Raw genomic sequence first — 21,942 nt, forward strand, 5'->3', positions numbered from 1 at the left:
CTTGGTGGTCCAGTGGCTAAGACTGATTTCTAGTTGGGGACCTAGATTTCTAGCTGGGGACCTAGACCCCACATGCCACAAGTAAGACCCGGTGCAGCCAAATAAATAAATATTCTTTAAAATCTCTGAAAACGGAAGTGGAGAGGGTGGTGGTCACTGGCTTGACAGCTTCAAGAAGCCTTGCTCTGGAGGACACACAAGAAACTGCTAACCGAGGTGGCCTCCTGGGAGCCCAGGACACTGGAACGATCACATACCTTTAATTTTTTTTTTTTTAATTTCATACCCTTTCAAATGTAAGACCTAGTCTGGAAAAAAAATCACTGCTGAGAAAAGACTCAGTTTCTGGAATTAGGCAGTGAGATTGCACTGATGATCACACAGCCTTGGGAATATAGTATTAATACAAATGCTGAGCTGTGTACTTGACAATGGTGAATTTTACTGGGATGTGAATTCTAGCCCTCAAAGAAAAAAGGAAAAAGGCTTTGGTAGAGTTTGTGGGACACGCCGGGGTGTGCAACAAATATTCATTTTTCCACCGAGATCATAACTCCTTGTCTATCGGTTCCTTATTCATCTTCCAACTGCTTCTAAGCCCTCCATCAATGTGTTCGTGAATGAACTTCAGCTTGCCACTTTAGGGGGCAAGAATCCCCTCCACAATCATCACTACCTCTGGGATTCAATCTAGTCCGTTGTCAGGATCCTTGGTACACCCTGTCCCCAATCCTCCCACCCGCTCCAGCCCAGGGTCCCCTCACTCCAACCAGCCAAACCAACCATGCTCTCGACATGCAACACTCTCTTGCCCCCAGGCTTTTGCCCTGGGACTTCCCTCACCCTACAGGCCTTCCAGGCCCATACAGTCCATGGAATTCTCCAGGCTAGGATACTGGAGTGGGTAGCTGTTCCCTTCTCCAGGGGATCTTCCCAACCCAGGGATCGAACCCAGATCTCCCGCATTGCAGGCAGATTCTTTACGAGCTGAGCTATCAGGGAAGCCCAGTAGTACCACTGGCTGCTGCTGCTGCTAAGTCGCTTCAGTCGTGTCCGACTCTGTGCAACCCCATAGAAGGCAGCCCACCAGGCTCCCCCGTCCCTGGGATCCTCCAGGCAAGAACACTGGAGTGGGTTGCCATTTCCTTCTCCAATGCATGAAAGTGAAAAGTGAAAGTAAAGTCACTCAGTTGTGTCCGACTCTTCGTGACCCCATGGACTGCAGCCCACCAGGCTCCTCCATCCATGGGATTTCCAGGCAACAGTACTGGAGTGGGGTGCCATCACCTTCTCTGAGTAGTACCATCTCAGTTCAGTTCAGTTCAGTCGCTCAGTCGTGTCCGACTCTCTGCAACCCCATGAATCGCAGCACGCCAGGCCACCCTGTCCATCACCAACTCCTGGAGTTCACTCAAACTCATGTCTATCGAGTCAGTGATGCCATCCAGCCGTCTCATCCTCTGTCGTCCCCTTTTCCTCCTGCCCCCAATCCCTCCCAGCATCAGAGTCTTTTCCAATGAGTCAACTCTTCGCATGAGGTGGCTAAAGTACTGGAGTTTCAGCTTTAGCATCATTCCTTCCAAAGAACACCCAGGGCTGATCTCCTTTAGGATGGACTGGTTGGATCTCCTTGCAGTCCAAGGGACTCTCAAGAGTCTTCTCCAACACCACAGTTCAAAAGCGTCAATTCTTCGGCCCTCAGCTTTCTTCACAGTCCAACTCTCACATTCATACATGACCACTGGAAAAACCATAGCCTTGACTAGACGGACTTGTTGGCAAAGTAATGTCTCTGCTTTTCAATATACTATCTAGGTTGGTCATAACTTTTCTTCCAAGGAGTAAGCGTCTTTTAATTTCAGGGCTGCAGTCACCATCTGCAGTGATTTTGGAGCCCCCAAAAATAAAGTCTGACACTGTTTCCACTGTTTCCCCATCTATTTCCCATGAAGTGATGGGACCAGATGCCATGATCTTCGTTTTCTAAATGTTGAGCTTTAAGCCAACTTTTTCACTCTCCTCTTTCACTTTCATCAAGAGGCTTTTTAGTTCCTCTTCACTTTCTGCAATAAGGGTGGTGTCATCTGCATATCTGAGGTTATTGATATTTCTCCCTGCAATCTTGATTCTAGCTTGTGCTTCTTCCAGCCCAGCGTTTCTCATGATGTACTCTGCATATAAGTTAAATAAGCAGGGTGACAACATACAGCCTTGACGTACTCCTTTTCCTATTTGGAACCAGTCTGTTGTTCCATGTCCAGTTCTAACTGTTGCTTCCTGACCTGCTTAATTCCTGCGGATCAATGGGGCTCAGCCAAGCGCCGCCCCCTCCAGGGGTTGCCCCGCCCTTTCCAAGACACTACGCCCCCGCCTCTCCAGTCCCTTCGCCGCCACAGTCACCGCACCATGCACCTTCCAGGGGTCACTCTTCCACTGGATCAGCTTTAATCTATTTGTGTCATTTGATGCTCCCCGGGTCTCAGCGCTCCAGGGGGCAGAGGCTTGTTCTGTTTTGGCCACGCTTCCTTTCCCCCAGTGCCTGCAGAGATCCGGCCCGCAGATTCCATCAGGTGTCCAATAAATGAAGAATGAATGAATACACGACAAAGGGTTAACGAGTGGAGGTGTTCTCTGGCTGTGTGATCTTGGGCAAGCCGATGGCCTCCTGGACCTCGGGTTCCATCCCCTCCCCCTGCAGCACAGTGGGCGGGGTGGGGCTGGGATCAGGGGGCTGGCTAGATGGGGACAGCCAAGAATCCCGGAAACACTGGGAGGTTTTGCGGGGCGGGGAGCAGAGAGACACCTCCCAAAAGATAAATACATGAAGACATCTCCTGACAGACAAGGCCAACCATCAACTGAATGATCATTCATCCTTAACGTCAGGCCCGACTCAGACTCGCGTTCCCCTGGTGGCCTTTAAATGGCCTTTCACGGTTGGCTTAGCAACCTGCGTAGGTGCAGAATACCTGGTGAACCTGACGCCTGAGGGGTTGGCAGTCAGCGCTCCCTGGTGACTTCAGCCCAGCCGACCGCAAGCAAGCCCCGACCTGCGAGGGTAGGGGCGTGGGGCTGGCGATGCTCTGACGGCCTCACGTGAGCGCGAGCCCGCCTCTCTGCGTGCCAGGCTCCCTGCGCAACCTCCCCGGTGGCACTGACGGCGCCAGTGTGGACGGGAAGTCGGGGGTGGGGTGGAGGGCTTCCCTCCACCGGCCTCCAGTGCTCTCTGCCCTGGGCCTCCCGAGGGTGACCCAGAGGCACACATCTGCCTCTCTGGGAGCGGATCAGGGGCTGGCTTTGGAGTCAAACTGGGTTCCACCACCTCCTGGTCAAATGTACTGACTAGGACGGACACCCCACTTCCCTGGACCTGTCTCCTTTTTCATTTTTGTCTTTTGGCCGAATTGTGAGGCTTGTAGGATCTTAGTTGCCAGATTAGAGATAGAACCCAGGGCCATCCCAAACCTACGAGTCCTAACCACTGGACTGCCAGGGTTATGTGTGTCTGTCTCCTCTTTTGTCCAAAGGAGTCTAGAGCAAAAAATAAAACCGCCTGACCCCACTCCTTGGAAGGGAGATACAAAATCACACTGTTATGAGACCCCAGCCACCTGCCACACCAGCAGAAGCGAAAAAGGTGACAACACCGGCTGCCGGCATCCACGCCGGGAACAGGTGCAACAGAGGCAGGGTTTGGAAACTAGCGCCCCCTTATGGGCGGCGGCGAGGTCGATTCAGCAGGATTCTAAAAACAGCGGCTATTTCCCTAGCGGTCCAGTGGTTAGAATCTCGGCTTCCAATGCAGGGGCCGCGGGTTCCATCCCTGGTCGAGGAGATAAGATCCCACATGCCGCGGGGCACCACCAAAAAAAAAAAAAAAAAAAACAGTCAGGGGAAGAAAAATGGCGGTGACGGGATGGAGATTAGAGCTGAAGACCAAGAAGCCATGAGCAGGTAATTGTTGGTGCCTGGGGATTCATGACCTTCAGGGGTTAGTGGTAGAAACTGGCAGGAAGACTGCAAAGGGGCCCACGTTATCTTCTTGGGTCACTGAAAATGTTCTAAATTGATTTTGGTGATGGCTGCACAACTCTGTGAAGCTAAAAGCCACTGACTCATACACTTTAAATAGGTGAATGTTTTGGTATATGAATGATATTTCAAACAGTCGTTAAATGTCCTGCTAAGCTGGGTAAAATTTTAAAACGGCACTTCTCCTTGGACTCAGAATTTCGTTGCTAAGAACTGATGCTGCAGTTCTGTTCACCTGTGAGCACAGAGACCTACTTCTAAGGATGTTCTTGGGACTTCCCTGGTGGCCCAGTGGTTAAGAATCCATCTGTCAATGCAGGGGACACAGGTTTGATCCCAGGTCCCGGAAGATACCCACATGCTAAGTCACTTCAGTCGTGTCCGACTCTGTGTGACCCCATAGACGGCAGCCCACCAGGCTCCTCCATCCATGGGATTTTCCAGGCAAGAGTACTGGAGTGGGGTGCCATTGCCTTCTCCATACCCACATACCACGGGGCAACTAAGTCTGGGCGTCACAACTACTGAGCCCAAACCCGAGAGCCCCTGCTGTGCATCGAGAGGCCACCGCAGTGAGAAGCCCATGCACTGTAACTGGAGAGCAGCCGCCCCCAGCCTCGCCACAACTGGGCTCACTAGACCCAAGTAGCAGTGAAGACCCAGCACAGCCAAAAATAAATTTTTTTAATCATAAAAAGAATAGTTTTGGCCCCCTTTTGGGGGTATGTTTCATCCCAACAGCAATGGGATGCATTCACCTTAAGAGTGCGTCTGCAAGGGGCAGACATGTTCCAAGAGTCACAGTTCATCAATACAGTGAAAGAGTACTGCAGGAGTCGTGGATTCGATCCCTGGGTCGGGATGATCCCCTGGAGGAGGAAATGGCTACCCACTCCAGTATTCTTGCCTGGGAGATCCCACAGACAGAGGAGCCTGGTGCGTTACAGTCCATGGGGTCGAAAAGAATCAGACACGACTGAACACACACACATGCCTGAACCTCAGTCCTGGAACTGGAGAATAATGTGTGTCTTTTCTTTCATGTCTAAGATATTTCTGGCAGGAGATGCAGGAAGCTTAACAGTGGGCAAACTAGGGCTCAGGGGGGCTGGGGGAGACTCGGTTTTCACACCATGACCTTTGATCATATTCAGATTATGTCATTACACACGAAGTCGGTGCTGCAAAATTTTTGTCTCAGGTTTGCAAAAATCGGGGCTGCTGTCCGTGCCCACCACACTGCAGGAGGTTTACTTGAGGTGACCTGTGTCCAGAGGCCAGGAGGGACCTGCAGGGCCCAGGCCCCCACCGTCACTTCCCTCCAGAAATTTGTCAGCTGCTCAGGGAGGAGAGCGGAGACACACAGGCGGGGCAGTTACGCAACCTGCAGTTGGGAAATAGAGCGAGGAGGCCTGGGACCCTGTGTCAATATGCCTGAGGAAGCCCGGCCTGTTTGCAGCCTGGGTGGACAGCCAAGCTGGCACTGGGCCTCCAGCCCTCCCCACTGGCCCTGGAGCCAACAATAGCTCCCGGGGCCTCCTGCAGCGCCGGAGACCAGAGGAGAATGAGACCCAGTCCGGCCCCTGCTCAGTCCTGGAAATCAGGGTCTTTCTCTACTGGACTGGTGAAAGAAATCACAGTTCATCCAAATAATGAAATGCCAGGCAGCCACAAAAACGACTGAGATTTGCCCTCTATGTATGTGTCATGGGTTGAACCCTATCCCTCTGCTGCTGCTGCTAAGTCGCTTCAGTCGTGTCTGACTCTGTGCGACCCCATAGATGGCAGCCCACCAGGCTTCCCCGTCCCTGGGATTCTCCAGGCAAGAACACTGGAGTGGGTTGCCATTTCCTTCTCCAATGCATGAAAGTGAAAAGTGAAAGTGAAGTCGCTCAGTCGTGTCCGACTCTAGCCACCCCATGGACTGCAGCCCACCAGGCCCCTCCGTCCACGGGATTTTCCAGGCAAAAGTACTGGAGTGGGGTGCCATTGCCTTCTCCGTGTCCCTCTACTCCCTCCAAAAATATATTAAAGTCCTAACGCCTGGGACCTCACAGAATGTGACCTGATTTGGGTATTGGGTCATGGCAGCTGCAATTATTTAAGTGAAGACAGGATTACACTGGAGTGCAGTGACCCCTAATCCAAAATGATGGGCATCCTATAAAAAGGGGAGTCTGCAGACAGACGTGCAGGCAGGGAGGTGTGCCCCGTGAAGCTGAAGGCAGAGATCAGGTGATGCTTCTACCAGCCAGGGGAAGCCAAGCTGTCAGGAAACCACCAGAATCCAAGGGAGAGAAAGGAAGCAGAATCTTCTAGGACCAACCAACCCCGCTGACACCCTGATCTCAGACTTCCCGCCTCCAGAACAGGGAGATGATTGATTTCACGTGTTTAAAGCACTCATTTAGGCTTCCCAGATGGTGTTAGTGGCAAAGAACCCGCCTGCCAATGCAGGAGAAGTAAGAGACCCAGGTTCGATCCCTGGGTCAGGAAGATCCCCTGGAGGAGGGCATAGCAATCCACTCCAGTATTCTTGCCTGGAGAATCCCATGGACAGAGGAGCCTGGAGGGCTACAGTCCATGGGGTCTCAAAGAGTGGGACACGACTGAGCGACTTAGCACACCAGCAAGGCACTTGTACAGTACTCTATGATGGCAGCCCTGGCAAATGAAAACAGTACTGCAAATGAACTGTTGTCAGAACGTACTGTTGGGTGAGAAAGGGGTGGGGCAAAGCAGCAGAGCACGGGCTGATGAGCCCAGTGCTCCAGGGCAGACTCGGGGCCACAGTCAGGGTCTTCCCTGTACCCTCATTTCAGCCTCCTCTAGCCTTCACACAACCCAGAGCTGCTCCTCTGCGGTTCCCAGCCCTCCCATGGCTCCCTAGTGCCCTCAGAAAAAAGTCCCCCGCCCCAACTGCCTCTGCGGCTTCATCTCCCCAACCACCTGGGTCACTGACTAATTGAGGCCATTCGAGAATTAGACGAGTTTTTTTTTTTTTTTTTTTTGGCCATACTGAGCAGTGTGCAGGATCTTAGTTCCCTGACCACGGCTCAAGCCTGTGCCCCTGCGGTGGAAGCATGGAGTCTTAACCAGTGGACCACCAGGGAAGTCCCTCGAGAAGTTTCAATGCCTCAAACACACCATGCCTTTCCTGCCTCAGGGCCTTTGCATACTGTCCCTCCCCTCCGCCGCCTGGTCCGTCCTTCCCTGATAGCACCAACATTCACATGTGAGCTCTCCAGACCTCCGTGCAATCATCACCATCTCACCATGTCCTTCCTGATCCCCTATTTAAAGGTCCCTCCCTTCTCTGTTCCCTGTTGCAGTTTTCAAACCGAGCCATGAACGGCCAGGTGCCCCTCCTTCCCATGCAGCCCACAGCCCCACCCTTTACCAGGCAGGGTCTGGGCTCACTCACAGGTGATCTCCTCATGGGTGAATCCCAGGACCCGCAGGGACTCCAGCGTCTCCTGGAAGAGCTCGCGCTCCTGGCCCGGAGAGGAAGACGGCCCGTTGGTCAGGAAGCGGTAGTGGGAGAAGGGCTCCAGGAGCAGGTCAGCTGTAGGGGTAACGGCAGGGGCCAAGGTCAAGAATGAGCCGTAGCGTCAGACTCGTGTCCTGGCTTCCTAAATGGCCACCCGAGGACGTGCATCTCTGCCCCACTAGGGACCTCGGGCTCTTCCTCTGTCAAATGAGTCGAGATCCTTTCTTCACGGGTTTGGTGGGAAGGGCTGGCCTGTGAAGTGGGTACTTAGCACATCTCAGACCTTTCCTCTTCCCTCCTTTCATAGTGATTCTCAAGACGCAGAACTGCCCAGAACAGGTGAGAGGCACCCACCGGCAGAAGCAACAGGGCTGCGGGTGCCCGAGTTAGCAGAAGCCACGGGACAGCAGGGCTCGGGCGGCAGAGCGTGTGTGGGTTCGGAAGCCACCGGGAGCGGGAGGCTGGGTGCGGAGGGATCAAAAGGCGACCCAAGCTACAGGGTGGAAGGAGCCAGAATGCGAGGGAGCCGCAGGGCAGCAGGGCCGCCATAGAAGAGAGAGCCTGGGGCGTTTCCGCAGCCAGAGGGCTGGAGGGGCGCAGAGCAGGAGACAGAAGGGGTCTCAGGCAGGAGACAGGAGGCAGGGGCTCAGAAGCCACGCAAACCACAATCGTCAGGAACCACACGGTGGCAAAGCTGGAGTCGTCACAACACGCGGCTGGAGGAAGCAGAGCCCCTTGGAGGTTCAGGAGAGGGTGGGCAGGAGCCATGTCCCCGCGGAGCTGGCGTGAGCAAGACCCAGGAGACAGCAGGAGCCAAAGGAGAGCAGAGTCTGGGGGCGGTGGAAGTCGAGAGGCAGCGGGATCCGAGAGGCGAGAGAAGCCGCCACCCAGCAGGAGCCTAACATAGAGCAGGTGCTGGACAAAGGTTAGCGCCTCCCACGTCCTCCTCCCCAGGGGGTCCACATGCAACTCTCGCCCAGTCCCCCAGAGCCAGTCCCCCGACACTGACCCTTGAGCTGCTCCCCGGCGCCTCCCAGCAGCTGGTAGAAGATGTGGAAGCTACACTCGTCCTTAGCCTGGCGGATGGCCCGCGACTTCTCCAGCAGGTCTGGGCGGGCCGAGTCAAGGTGCCGCAGAGGAGGGAACCCCCTCCTGCTCTCTCATGGAACAGTAGAGGCACTCACAGACCTGGTGGGCAACCTAACTGGACCAGTAACTGTGGACGTGTCACTTTAGCCTCGTGCCTCAGTTTCTTCACCTGTGCAAGGAGCCTCATACTAACACCCATCCATGAGTTCCTGAGGTGCCGTGAGGGTAAATGAGTTATTATGTAGCTAACACCTGAGCAGGTGCTTAGTTTGTCGTTTACCATGGATAAGAATACTTCCCATGAGGACTTCCCTGGCGGTCCAATGGTTAAGACTCTGCACTTCCAATGCAAAGGATGCAGGTTTGATCCCTGGTAAGGGAACTAAGATCCCACATGCCATGTGGCATGGCCAAAAAAAAAAAAACCTCCTGTCATCATGACCCTCCCAGCCTCAGTTTCCCCGTACTGGGGTTCTCGGCTTCTCCCTTCTGGGAAAGCCAGATGGCTGGTTTACACACTAAAAATTGGCAAGACGCCTTAAAGGAAAATAAAACAATTGATACTTGGTGTAGCCATCTGTGTCCTATGCTCATGGACCACCAGGCACATGATACTTCCCAGGTGGCCCAGTGGCAAAGAATCTGCCTGCCAATGCAGGAGACACAGGAGACACAGGTTCAGTTCCTGGGTCAGGAAGATCCCCTGGAGGACGAAGTGGCAACTCAGTACTCTTGCCTGGGAAATCCCATGGACAGAGGAGCCTGGCGGGCTGTAGTCCATGGGGTGGCAGAGAGTTGGACATGGCAGTCCAATGGTTAACACTTGGCCTTCCAAGTCTTACAAGGGGGTGAAGATTCAATCCCTGATCTGGGAACCAAGATCCCCACATTCGCAGCCAAAAAACCAAAACATAAAACGGAAGCAGTGTTGTAACTAATTAAATAAGGATATTAAAAAAAACATGGTCCACATAAAAAAAAAAAAAAGCCTTAAAAAAAAATAGCATCTGCCTCACAGGGTTACAGATATGAGGGACTGAATTAACAGACAGAGAGTTCTCAGGGTGGCCCCAGACACAAGGTCAACCCTCCAGAAATGTTGGTCATGAGGGATGCTGGTGTGAAAGGGATCAATCCATCTGTTTGGGGGTGAGAGCATCAGTCCACAGCCTGGTCATTGGCCCTGAGGCAGAGACAGCCGAGCAGGAGAACTGTGCCCAGTGGGAGCAGCCCCAACGGGATGGGGAGTGTGGGCAGGAGAAAGTTAGCATTCGGAAGCTGACAGGGAAGACACAGGTGAACAGGAGAGGTTGCTGGAACCCTGGGGTCCACGGAGGCTCAGGGTGGCAGGATGGAGGAGGGGGTGGGGCAGAGAGAGCCCTGGGCTTTAAGAAGCTGTGTGAGCAGGAAGCACCATGAAGTGGGGTGATGGGCCGCAGGAACTGTGGGGATAGGGGCTGGTGGCTGCAGGGGTCACGAGGCCTTGAGCCCAAGGAAGTGCTTACCAGGCAGCAGTAGAGTCTATGGGGCCCAGGGCTTGACAGGGAGGTCCCTGCTTCCTTACTCCCTAAATATCTAGTGGTAATGAATCTGCCTGCCAATGCAGGAGATGCAAGAGACTTGGGTTTGATCCCTGGGTTGGGAAGATCCCCTGGAGAAGGAAATGGCAAGCCACTCCAGTATTCTTGCCTGGGAAATGCCAGGGACAGACGAGCCTGGTGGACTACAGTCCATGGGGTCACAAAGAGTCAGACACGACTGAGCGCACACACACAAGCCCTCTTAGGAGAAACTCTTTGCCAACGCACTGCTTCTCAATCTCTCCCTGGATGACAGGGAGAGGAAGCAGGTATGGGATAGTGAGCTGACACCCCAGGGATGGAAATACGATTTGTTATTAATATGTCCACATTACAATTCATAATTATTAACCAACAATATTAACATATTAACATTATAAGGACAGTGCTAACTTCATCATTCATTTCTAATAATAATAGCTCATTCTTTTTTTTTTTCTTTTGGCCCATCCTTGCAGCGGCTTGTGGGATTTTAATTCCCAGACCAGGGATTGAACCCAAGCCCTTGACAGTGAAAGCACCAAGTCCTAACCTGGACCACCCACCGGGGAAGTCTCAGGTAGTTCAGTCTTCCTTTTTAAAAATAAACTTAAATATATAATATATATATATATATATATATATATATATATTTGGCTGCACCTGGTCTTAGTTGCAGCACGCAGGATCTAGTTCCACTGACCAGGGATCGAATCCGGGGCCTCTGCATGGGGAACATGGGAGTCCTAACCTCTGGACCATCAGGGAGGAGCTGTGCTAAGAATGTACCTCACATTGTCCTTCAGACCCTTCAAGGGTAGCTTTTATGATTTCCCCCCTTCTCAGATGGGGAAACTGAGGCCCAGAGAGGTCAAATCACAGGCTTAAGGGCCCCCAGCCTCAAAGCCAGGATTCGAACCCAGGGTCAGTGTGATGTTTTCCCTTGTTCTCTTAAGTTTTGCACTCCTGGGCCTTCTGGGTTCTATCTTGTAAATTTCTGCTGCTGCTGCTGCTAAATCGCTTCAGTCTGTGTCCGACTCTGTGCGACCCCATAGACGGTAGCCCACCAGGCTTCCCCATCCCTGGGATTCTCCAGGCAAGAACACTGGAGTGGGTTGCTATTTCCTTCTCCAATGCATGATAGTGAAAAGTGAAAGTGAAGTCGCTCAGTCATGTCCGACCCTTAGTGACCCCATGGACTGCAGCCTACCAGGCTCCTCCGTCCATGAGAGTTCTAGGGAGCGTTTTTGCCACCGGTGGGGAAAGTTGGACACAGCTTGGCGGGAGTCAGCAGGCTTGCGAGGCCTGTCTTTGGCTGGTGTCTGGGAATCTGAACTTCAGGAGGCTGATAACACGGGCTCCCTGCACCTCAACTGTGTAAACCAAATGCTTTCTGCTGAACATCTGTTTTCCTTCCCGGACTCTGAAATTTGGGTACGCGCTGGGCAGGCGGTGCCTATGTGACCAGCCCCCAATAAAAACTTCCAGTGCGGAGTCTCTGATGCACTCATCACACGTGTTGTAACACCTTGGGATTAAGCACGTCCCACGTGACTCCACGGGGCTAGGGCTCTGGCCCCCACACGCCTTCCGCTTTCGCTGCATCGTTTCTCTGTGCTCCCGTACCCTCCGCCCCGTGGCGAGGTTGGGAGGGCGTTCTCTTAAAGGCTACGAGAGGCCCCGCCATCCTCCCCGCAACGTGGAGACGCTGCGCCTGCCCCTTCCTGAGGTTCTAGCGTCCCTCTCCTTCGGCAGAGCGGAAACGGAGGCACAGGGTGGGCAGCAGGGAGCCAGGGTTCCGGGCGAGTGTGGACCCCTGTTTCCTATACGCGGTGAGACCCCGAGGGCCGCCCTCTATGGCCGCTACCGCTCTTCCCCGCCCCCGGGCGCCCCCTCTGGACAGTGAGAGGATACAGGTCTCGATGTTGGCGCCCACGATATACCCGGCAACGTCGAAGTTGATGCGGATGAATTTGCCCTGCAAGGGAGGCGGGTGGAGGGGCTTAGCTGAGGGTCCTGCGGGCCTGGGGAGCACCCCCAACCCACACTCACCCCTCCGAGAGTCAGCCTGTCTCTTGACTATCTCCCTCCAATCTGAACCCCTTCCGATCATGAGGTTCCAGCTGGGGCCGGGATGCGGTGGGGAGCGGCGCCTCCCGGGGAGAATTCAAGGTCCACGCACCTCTGACTTCTTCCCTTAGGACCCAGGTCCCCAGTTCCCCTTCATCCTTCAGGCCCAGGAGCCATGGATCCCAGGTACCTCCCCCCTCACGGACCCACACGTCCTGTCTCCCCCCAACCTTTCTTCGCTCCCAGCTCCAGGTTCATTAACTGGAGCCCAGGCCCTGCCCTCCCCCAGCACTCACGAAGCGGGAGGAGTTGTCATTCTTCACCGTCTTGGCGTTGCCAAAGGCCTCCAGGACCGGGTTAGCCTGAAGAAGCTGCCGCTCCAGCTCACCCTGCAGGGCGTCGGGGGATGACTTGTCAGTGGCGGGTCGGGGGTGGTGAGGGCACTGGCCCCGCTGGGGTGGGGGGTCTGGCTGAGTGTCTGTGTGTGAGGGGCCTTTGTGTGTCTATCTGGGCGTGTGCCAGCTTTCCCGGATCTGGGCTTGCCCTTCGGTCTGTTGTGAAGTGAATGAGGAAACTTCTCTAAGATCCATTGTCCAGCGGAAACAAAACCAAAAAAGCAAGTCTCAGGACAACACCTACAATGTGATCCTATTAATAATAAAAAAAAAATGAACCGAGAAAACACCACAGAACAGGACTCCCATATCTATACATATAGATACATGTTTGTAGACGTTTAGAGAAAGGTCTGCAAGGATACATACCAAAATATCAACAGAGTAAGCCACTCCAAGGAAAGAGGACTGAGAGAAGGAAAGAGGAATTTCATTTTGCCTGGTTTGTTTGTTGTTGTTGTTGCAGTGAATGCATACTCATGTATCCCCTGTGGACCTAAAGAAAAATCTATACCATCTATGTAGAGTTCCTCAAACTGTTTGACACAGAGTACACATTCAAGAAATGGTAGTTTCCTTCCCCAGTCAGGCTAATCCTTGAGTGGGGACTTTTTTTTTTTTAAGACAGCAGTTTTAAAAAATTGAAGTATAGTTGATTTGCAATATTGAGTTAGTTTCAAGCGTACAGCAATGTGATTTGGATATATATATATTCTTTTTTTCTGATTCTTTTCCCTTAAAACTTACAAAATATTGACTACTGTTTCCTATGAAAGTGCTAGTTGTGCAGTTGTGTCCAACTCTGCAACCCTGTGGACTGCAGCTGGCAAGGCTCCTCTGTCCATGGAACTCTCCAGGCAAGAATACTGGAGTGGGTTGCCATTTCCTCAGGGGATCTTTCTGAACCAGGGATTGAAGCCGGATCTCCCACATTGCAGGCAGATTCTTTACTGTCTGAGACTCCAGGGAAATTCAACTGTTTCCTGGGTATATAGTAAATCCCTGTTGTTTATTTATTTTATACATGGTAGTATGCATCTGTTAATCACCTACTGCCAATTTATCCCTCCTCGGGCCCCCATGGCTAGAGATCTTATTCTGAGCTTCCCTACAGCCACTTGGGTGTCAGAGCCAGGAACACAGTAGGTGCTCAATACATGACAACCCTCTTCTCCTCTTTCCTAACCAGGTTCTCAAAGATCCCGACTATTTCTTTAAATGCCCTGTGAGCCCTCAGACACCAGCCTGAGCTGGGGGCACAGAGTAGGCCTGCCTACCATGAATGGCACTGTGGGTCCCTGGGCTGTGTGAAAGCGTGGTGTCTGTGGGCTCTGCCTACATTCATTTAGCAGATCAACAATAAATGGTAGTTATAGGCTCTGGGTTGCTTCCCCCTGGGATCTGTGGCCGCTCTGCACAGATACAGTAGGGCTAATATACACAGCTATGTGGTAGGGTCTGCACATGCACAACAGGACCACACGAAATGGCCCTGGCTGTGTGCACACAGTTGTTCAATCGCTAAGTTGTGTCTGACTCTGCAACCCCATGAACTGCAGCACGCCAGGCTTCCCTGTCCTTCACTACACAGTTGGGCTGCCATAAGCAACAGTGGGGGGCCCTGGGTATGTGCCCACTGTAGGGTTGCATGAAATGACAGTGTGGCGCCTGCTGTGCACATAGTAGGGCCATCAAAAGTGACAATGTGGCCTCCAGGCAGGGGTGACCGTCAGTGCCTTGGGACCTGTCTGCCAGGAAGACTGTGGGTTGGGGTGACCCGGGTGGTATTAGGGGTGGCAGGACTCGAGGTGATTCCCTGCTACTCACATAAGACACGGTGCTGGCGGAGGCCTGAGGAAGTCACAGGACACGAGACACGGACCAGGACACGGCACATGGAACATGGACAGACACACAGGTGAACGAGGTTGGGGGAGGGGGCAGGGGGTGGGATAGAGAGACAAGGGGCTGGGGAAACTGGCCTGTGGAGCGGGGTGCCTGGGGGTGGGGAGCGGGCGGCGGCCCCATCACCTGGGGTTTGAATCTGGGCTAGCCCTTCCTGGGCGTGTAACCTTGGACAGCTGACCCACCCCAGGTGTGACTTTGCTTTCCCATCTTTAAACCACACCCACCTCACTGGGGCGTTACAGTAATATAAGTCAAAGGACTAGGGCTATATATAAACGCTCACTTACAAAGCAAACCTGGGCACTGCAGGAACCTAAACAGGCCAGACACATAGTGGGTGCTCTGGGATGTAAGCTCCTACTGTGTGCCAGAGGCACTGTTCCAAGGGTCAATGAGGCGAAGGACTGGCTGTTGCAATTTTTATGTCCATCCTGCCTTGGCTCCCAGCACTATATATATCAGGCACATAGTAGGGATTCGGGGGTGGGGGTGGGGCAGGGGCAGCCAGGAGAAGGCCTGTGACTGTGTTCTTCCATGGGAGAGGCGGGGAGTTACTTAGGAGGGGAAGCAGAGCCTGAGAGGGAGGGAGCATCTGGTGGCAGGCTCCAGAGTACGTCCCAAGGCAGGTCACTTACCGGGACACCAGGCTCCTTACGGCCCTTTGGTGATGATGCCACGTGGGCAAGGTACTGGATGACTTTCTTGGTGTTTTCTGTCTTCCCGGCCCCGGACTCCCCACTAAGGGGGGGCACAAAAGGAAGCAAAAAGGGTCAGCCCAAGTCACCAGGTAAGCCCCGTCCATTCCAAGCAGAGCCATGCCCAGCTGGGATCCCACTTCCTCCAGGAAGTCCTTCAGGATTACTCACGTGCAGAGAATGGACTGGTCCTCACGATCTGTAGGGGACAGAGGGGGATGGGTCACCTGGGAGGGTTTTTCCAGCGAGATGCTGGCCACCCTATTTTCAAAATCCTTCCCAAGGGCTAAGGAAAAGCTGGGTTTTTGACATATGATCTTCCTAGATTCTAATACCTGATCCTGACTCAGCCTCTTTTGGCTGTATGGGTCTGGGAAAGCAGCTGTCCCTCCCTGAGCCTCAGTGTGTCCTAACCTGTAAAATGAAGACAACAAACTCCAACCAAACAGAATGTAATTCATTCAACAAACTTCAATTTGAGCCCCTACTATGTGCTGCCTCGGGCTGAATGATGACATTCAAAGATGTGAGAGTGAGATCCTAGACCCCAGGCTCAGCCTGTAATAGCAAACAGGCCACAGAATGTAGTGATGGTGACTGATGGCCCACTGGGGGTCGTCTGCCCTGAGGGCAGAGAGCACAGCGCGGTCCCTACTATCTCCTCCTCCGCTCATCCTGGGTCTGACAAGTTGCTGTTAGTCATTCAGCCGTGTCCAACTCTTTGTGACTCCATGGACTATAGCCCCCCCAGGCTCCTCTATCCATGCAATTCTCCAAGCAAGAATACTGGAGTAGGTTGCCATGCCCTCCTCCAGGGGGTCTTTCTGACCCAGGGATTGAACCTGGGTCTCCCTCATTGCAGCCAGATTCTTTACCATCTGAGCCATCCCTTCAATAAATGCACACAGACCAGCTACTAAGTGTTAGACACCAAGGACAGTGGGAAGTGGCAAGGTTCATGGCTCTCCCTAGGCTTTCTGACTCTGCAGGTCAAGAGTAAAGGCTGAGTTGACATTTCAAACAAGTTCCTAAGTGATGCTGAGGCTAATGATGAGAGGACTACACTCTGGGAACCACTGCTTTGAAAATACAGCTTATATGCTGCCTACTATTAATGTCATGATAGAAAGATACAAACTTTAAAATGTTTAATATGTTTTTTAATATATACAAGTATTTATTAAAATAGGTGACCTACAATAAATAGATAATGAGTGTATTACATGTACCACATGGAATTATGGAATTTTGCCCCGAGTAATCAATTGTCATGGAGTAAATGGCACCCCTCTGATGGACATCCTTATACAACGCACAACCTGCCCAGCTGTACACAGCGAGCCCATGCTGCCCATTCTCTAAGGGGTGGCATTCACTCACAACAACATAGATCGTGTCAGCAACATAAATGTTGAATGAATGAACGCTCTTAAGAGACACTGTTTCAAGAGGAATTTTTATAGAAGCCTGGAACCAATGAGCTTCCAAGTGATGCTTGTTGCAGGGAGGGGTAAACAAGGAGACAGATGAAAAGGGACCTGTCTGGTGGAACTCAGAGCCTTGCCCACTCGGCCCTCCATTTGTGTTCCCTCCTGCCCCACAAAGAAGCCTTGCAGAGTCTGAAATCCTTGAGCTGACATCTAATCCTGACCCCCAGCCCAGTCCCCATTGAAGAGGCACCTCCAGCAGCCCCTACCCCACACTCACCCTGGAGCATGCTTCGGTAGGCTCCCTCGGTCACTGCGTACACGTGGGGCGGCACTTCGTGGCGCTTCTTGCCCCGGTACATCTCCACGATGGCCTCCGTGTAGATGGGCAGCTGCTTGTATGGGTTGATGACCACACAGAAAAGGCCGGAGTACGTCTGCAATGGGCAAGAAGGGAGAGGGCCTCAGCTAGCTACCTGCCTGTGACCCAGGGGCAGCACGGAGTTGCCATGTACAGCTGGGCAGGTTGTGCACTGCACAATGACATCCGGCAAAGGGACTGCCATTCGCACAATGACAATGTAGATTTAAGCATTTGTTATGGTTTCAGGCTGATGGTTGAAAAGAAGCTTTCCAAACTGCACAAAGGTGCTGTATGAATGAGGATTCACAAGGGGAGAGAATGGAGGCTTTGTAGCCCTGTCACTGCTTGGACTCACACCATGAAAGGACCAAGTGCAAGTTCATCTGTAGCATCATTCTTTTAAAATAACGAAGGACCGGAAACAATCTGGATGCATGGTCATGCAATGAATTCCTATGAGGTTTCTGGCCTCTACAGACAGAGAACTATCTCCAAAACAACATAAGAAACAAGGTAAGAACTTTGCAAGAAGAACACTTTTCTGAATCTGCTTGAATACACACAGAATATTTCTGGAAGAGTGCTTCCTGTATCTGCAGCCGCTGAAACTTGACGGGAACATGTCTGCGGTTTCTGTTGATAACAGACTCACAGGACCTGCGTACATGACAGTTTTGGTGGTTCCCTCTTACTGGAGGACATGCTAAATTTCAGGTTTGAGATGCATGAAAATAAAGACGTAACTTTTTTTTTGGCATCCAAGTTTTTTTTTTTTTTTTGCATGGATGCCCTGAATTTGTCCACACAGCCTTTGGGCCTGAGTTCAGGACCTGGTAATCATTTAAGCACTGTTCCAGCTCTAATGGAGCCTCAGGTAGACGAGAGACAGGAGGGATCAAGGCAGTTAGACCGGCTAGAGAACTAGCTGACCACCTAGCTAACACAATCCAGAGAGCTAACTAGTTAACTTAGCTGGGTCAAGCTAGCTAATAAAGCCAGAGAGTTGCTTAGGGGCTCAGCTGCTGTTTAGTTGCTCAGTCATGTCCGACTCTTTGCGACCTCATGGATTGCCAGGCTCCTCTGTCCATGGGATTTCCCAGGCAAGAATACTGGAGTGGGTTGCCATTTCCTTCTCCAGGGGATCTTCTGGACCCAGGGATCGAATCCATATCTCCTGCACTGGCAGGCAGATTCTTTACCACTGAGCCACTGGGGAAGCCCCAGGGTCTCAGCTAGTTAACTATGAAACCAACTAGCTACTTAGGCAGCTAGTTAGCTACTTAGCGAGTTAAATGACCAGCTATTTACTTGTCGATTGACAGCAGAACTGCTTTAAGCTCCCAGACAACTTGAGCTTCTCAAGCAGAGTGAGGGTGTGGCCACCGCAGGCTGCCCGGTGCCAAGCTTTTAAGGATGGGAGAGTGGGTGGCCAGCCCGGAGCAGAACAACCGGTTTGCTGGGTGTCTGCCCGCCCTGCCAGCAGCTCCCCAGAGCTCTCAAAGGGCGGGGCAGCCAGACCACATTCCCAGGGAGGGTATCTCATGGCTGCTGGCGCCCTGGCCCCCACTTCTGGCTGGCTGAGGAGCCCACCTCCTGCACCCCATCCCCGTCCCAGCCCCCTCCTGCCAGCCATACCTTATAGCCAGGGCAACACCCTAGAGGGAACCTGAGCTGGCTGCCAAGGCCAGGGGGAAAGGGGTTGAGGCCGGCGCGCCTAGAGAGGGCCGGGGCCACCTGAGTGGCCAGCGCACAGCTGCAGAAGCCTGGCTGGAAGGGCCTGGGGCAGGACTCTGAAGGCGGACCCGCCAGGTCCAACTCCCCGCTGCCACCGCCCCTCCGCAGCCCAGTGACTCTCCCCTCAGTCTCGGTTTCCTCCCTGAGAAACCCTCCCCAGCTCATTACCGAGGCAGTAGGGATTAAGGAAGACAGTGAATAAAAACCAGACAGCCCAAGGCGGGGCGATAAAAGGCGCTCCAGTCGTGGCGCTGAGACACTCAGGTTCCCAGCCCACCCGGGAGCTAAGACTCAGACTCGGATGCTGTGTCATCCCACGTATCTAGCCTGTGTGACTGGACTCCAGGTGTTTGCCCTCTCCAAGCCCAAGTTTTCAGCTCTGGAGAAATGGAGCTCTGAACCTCCACCATCTAGAAGGATTCTGAGAGTGACATGATGCCAAGCATCTTCAGGTGCCTCCCGGAGCAGAGGGCACAGCCAGCGTCCAGCAGATGGGGTCCCCTTCTGCCCTGGGCATCTCAGGGAAGGGACCACATCAGGCCAAATAGCCTATGAGCAACAGGATCTGGTTTCTGGAATCCCGGACACCCCTCCTCTCCCTTTCCACTGGAAGGCACTGTCTTTCCCTTTGGCCAGTTAGTATTTACTAAGCACAGCCCAAGGAGAAGCCAGGTGGAGCTTGAATCAAATCTTCTAGCTGGGTGGCTTGAGCACACTCCTTAACTTTCCCGGGTCCCCTTTTCATCACACAGACATGGGAACAGTGCTTCTACAGAGGGCTTCAGGGAGCTACCCACAAGTTCATGTTGCGAGTACCGAGCTGAGCGTGAGCCCTGGAACCCTGTGTGTGCTTATTTTTTATTTATTTACTCAATTATGTCACATCTCAAAGCATGCAGGATCTTAGTTCCCTGGACAGGGCTCAAACCCGCACCCCCTGCAGTGGAAGTGTGGAGTCTTAACCACTAGACCACAGGGAAGTCCCTATGCACGCCTAATACATTAGCTGTTAACTACTCCTGGGCCAATGTCTTTTCTTGTCCAAGCCGTGGGCAAAGGAGGTGATAACCCCTATCTCACAGCCTTATGTGGTGAGGGGGTCAACAAGATCATACTGAAATGAAGTTTAGAATAGCACCTCACGGAGAAAGCAGGCACTCCTTGAGTACTAATGATTAGTGTTAAGGCCGAATTTCCTTCCTGTCTGGGCTTCCGGAAACTTCCATCTCACTTTCATTTGTCAGGTCCCAATTCTCTGACTCTCAGACCACACACAGCCTTCACTCAGGCCTCACCATTTTCCCCCCTGAACTTTCCCAACAATCTTCCCACTGCTGTGGATAGAATGGGGGGTCTAGAGTCAGAAGGCCTAGGTTCAAATACTGGTTAAGCTGGTTGGTAGCTGGTGGGGCGTGGCCTAAGTCTTGGCCCCTCTCTGAGGCTAAGTGTCCCCACCGACAGAATGGGGATGATAGGAGATACCCTACAACATTGCTGTGAGGGTTCAGAGTGTTTACTAACAGGAAAGGGGTGGCTCAGGGTTTTGGGTGCCTCTCTGATCCCTTGACTTTGATGAGGTCCAGGGCAGTGGCCTGGACAGAGGCTCACAGAGCTCCCATGGCTCACAAAGGCAAGTGAGGAATCCTAAGGGCCCAACATAGGCTGCAGAAGGTGTCACCTCAATCCAGGGCCAGATAATCCTGAGGTCAAATCCCATCTCTGCCACCAAAAGCTGAGGGGCCCTGAGCAAGCCACTGGCCCCTCTCACGGCCTCAGTCTCTCCCCCAAACAGGAGTCAGAATTCATAAAAATACCCTTATCTTGTGCTTATGACCCTTAACGGGGTGGACATTGAGGCCAGGTTATTTATTTTTATTTTTATTTTTTTGATACATCTCATCATTTAGTGACGTATTCTTTTATTACTTTCATGAAAGTTTTGCAGTTTTTATAACACATAAAACCAGCACTTTTCCTTTTAGGGTCTTAGGGAGATACTTTGCATCTATTCTTGACGGGCCAGTTTCAATGAGCAAGGCAGTGAGACTCCAGCCCTCTAAGCTGGTATTCAGAGCGTGACTCTGCAGCCAGCTGCCTGGGTTCAAATCCTTCACGTCCATGTGACCTGGGACCCAAGTCACTTAACATTCCTGAAACATCAGGCGATAAGGACAAGTCCCCAGGCCAGAAGTGAGCTGATAACCCACACGCAGCACTTAGAACAGTACTTGGCACATCATTAAGTGCTCGATAAATATTTGCTAGCCACCCATGATCATTATTTCTCATTATTATTGTCGACATTCCTTGTCAACATCTCTAATCCTGTTTGCTCTGAACGACACTCTGGCTGCCCATTAGAACCACCCTGGAAGCTTATTAAAAATGCCAGTGTCCATGTCACACCCCCCAGAGAGTCTGATTCAAATGGGGTGGGGCAGGGCTCCAGTGCTGGCATTTTGTAAAAATTCCCCAGCTGACTATAACGAGAAGGCAGAGCTAAGAACCACTGCCCTACTCCACCTGCTTGCTGTTAAGATTAAACAACGTGAGACATTGAAAGGTTAACAGTGACTAGGGCACAGTCAATCTCACTGTGACCTGCTGCTGCTGCTAAGTCGCTTCAGTCGTGTCCGACCCTGTGCGACCCCGTGGACGGCAGCCCACCAGGCTCCCCCGTCCCTGGGATTCTCCAGGCAAGAACACTGGAGTGGGTTGCCATTTCCTTCTCCAATGCACGAAAGTGAAAAGTGAAAGTGAAGTCGCTCAGTCGTGTCCAACTCTTAGCGACCCCATGGACTGAAGCCCACCAGGCTCCTCCGTCCATAGGATTTTCCAGGCAAGAGTACTGGAGTGGGTTGCCATTGCCTTCTCCACTATGACCGGTCCTGTCTTAATCCTGCTGCTGCTGCTGCTAAGTCGATTCAGTCGTGTCCGACTCTGTGTGACCCCATAGACGGCAGCCCACCAGGCTCCCCCGCCCCTGGGATTCTCCAGGCAAAAACACTGGAGTGGGTTGTCATTTCCTTCTCCAGGGAGACTTCCCTACCCAGGGATTGAACCCGCTTCTTCTGGGGCTCCTGCATTGCAGGCGGATTCTTTACCACTGAGCCACAGGGGAAGCCCAATAAAGGAGCATCCACCCTACTCCAGTACTTTTGCCTAGAAAATCCCATGGA

General features: G+C 52.6%; 1 protein-coding gene across 4 annotated transcripts in view; it reads right to left on the minus strand.

The window, feature by feature from the left end:
• Positions 1–21,942, minus strand: part of MYH14 (myosin heavy chain 14) — a 78,999-nt gene that overhangs the window by 51,022 nt on the left and 6,035 nt on the right. For 3 of the 4 annotated variants that reach the window (XM_070387243.1, XM_070387241.1, XM_070387242.1), the window contains exons 3-10: positions 16,946–17,102; positions 15,410–15,437; positions 15,179–15,281; positions 14,463–14,486; positions 12,537–12,629; positions 12,085–12,148; positions 8,532–8,630; positions 7,457–7,597 (exon numbers count right to left, since the gene is read on the minus strand). In XM_070387243.1, coding sequence (XP_070243344.1) covers positions 7,457–7,597; positions 8,532–8,630; positions 12,085–12,148; positions 12,537–12,629; positions 14,463–14,486; positions 15,179–15,281; positions 15,410–15,437; positions 16,946–17,102 — 709 coding nt within the window. The remainder of the gene's footprint in view (positions 1–7,456; positions 7,598–8,531; positions 8,631–12,084; positions 12,149–12,536; positions 12,630–14,462; positions 14,487–15,178; positions 15,282–15,409; positions 15,438–16,945; positions 17,103–21,942) is intronic. The other variant, XM_070387240.1, reaches the window with a different exon arrangement.

This window comes from Bos mutus, chromosome 18 (assembly GCF_027580195.1).
Source record: "Bos mutus isolate GX-2022 chromosome 18, NWIPB_WYAK_1.1, whole genome shotgun sequence".
Lineage (NCBI taxonomy): Eukaryota > Metazoa > Chordata > Mammalia > Artiodactyla > Bovidae > Bos > Bos mutus.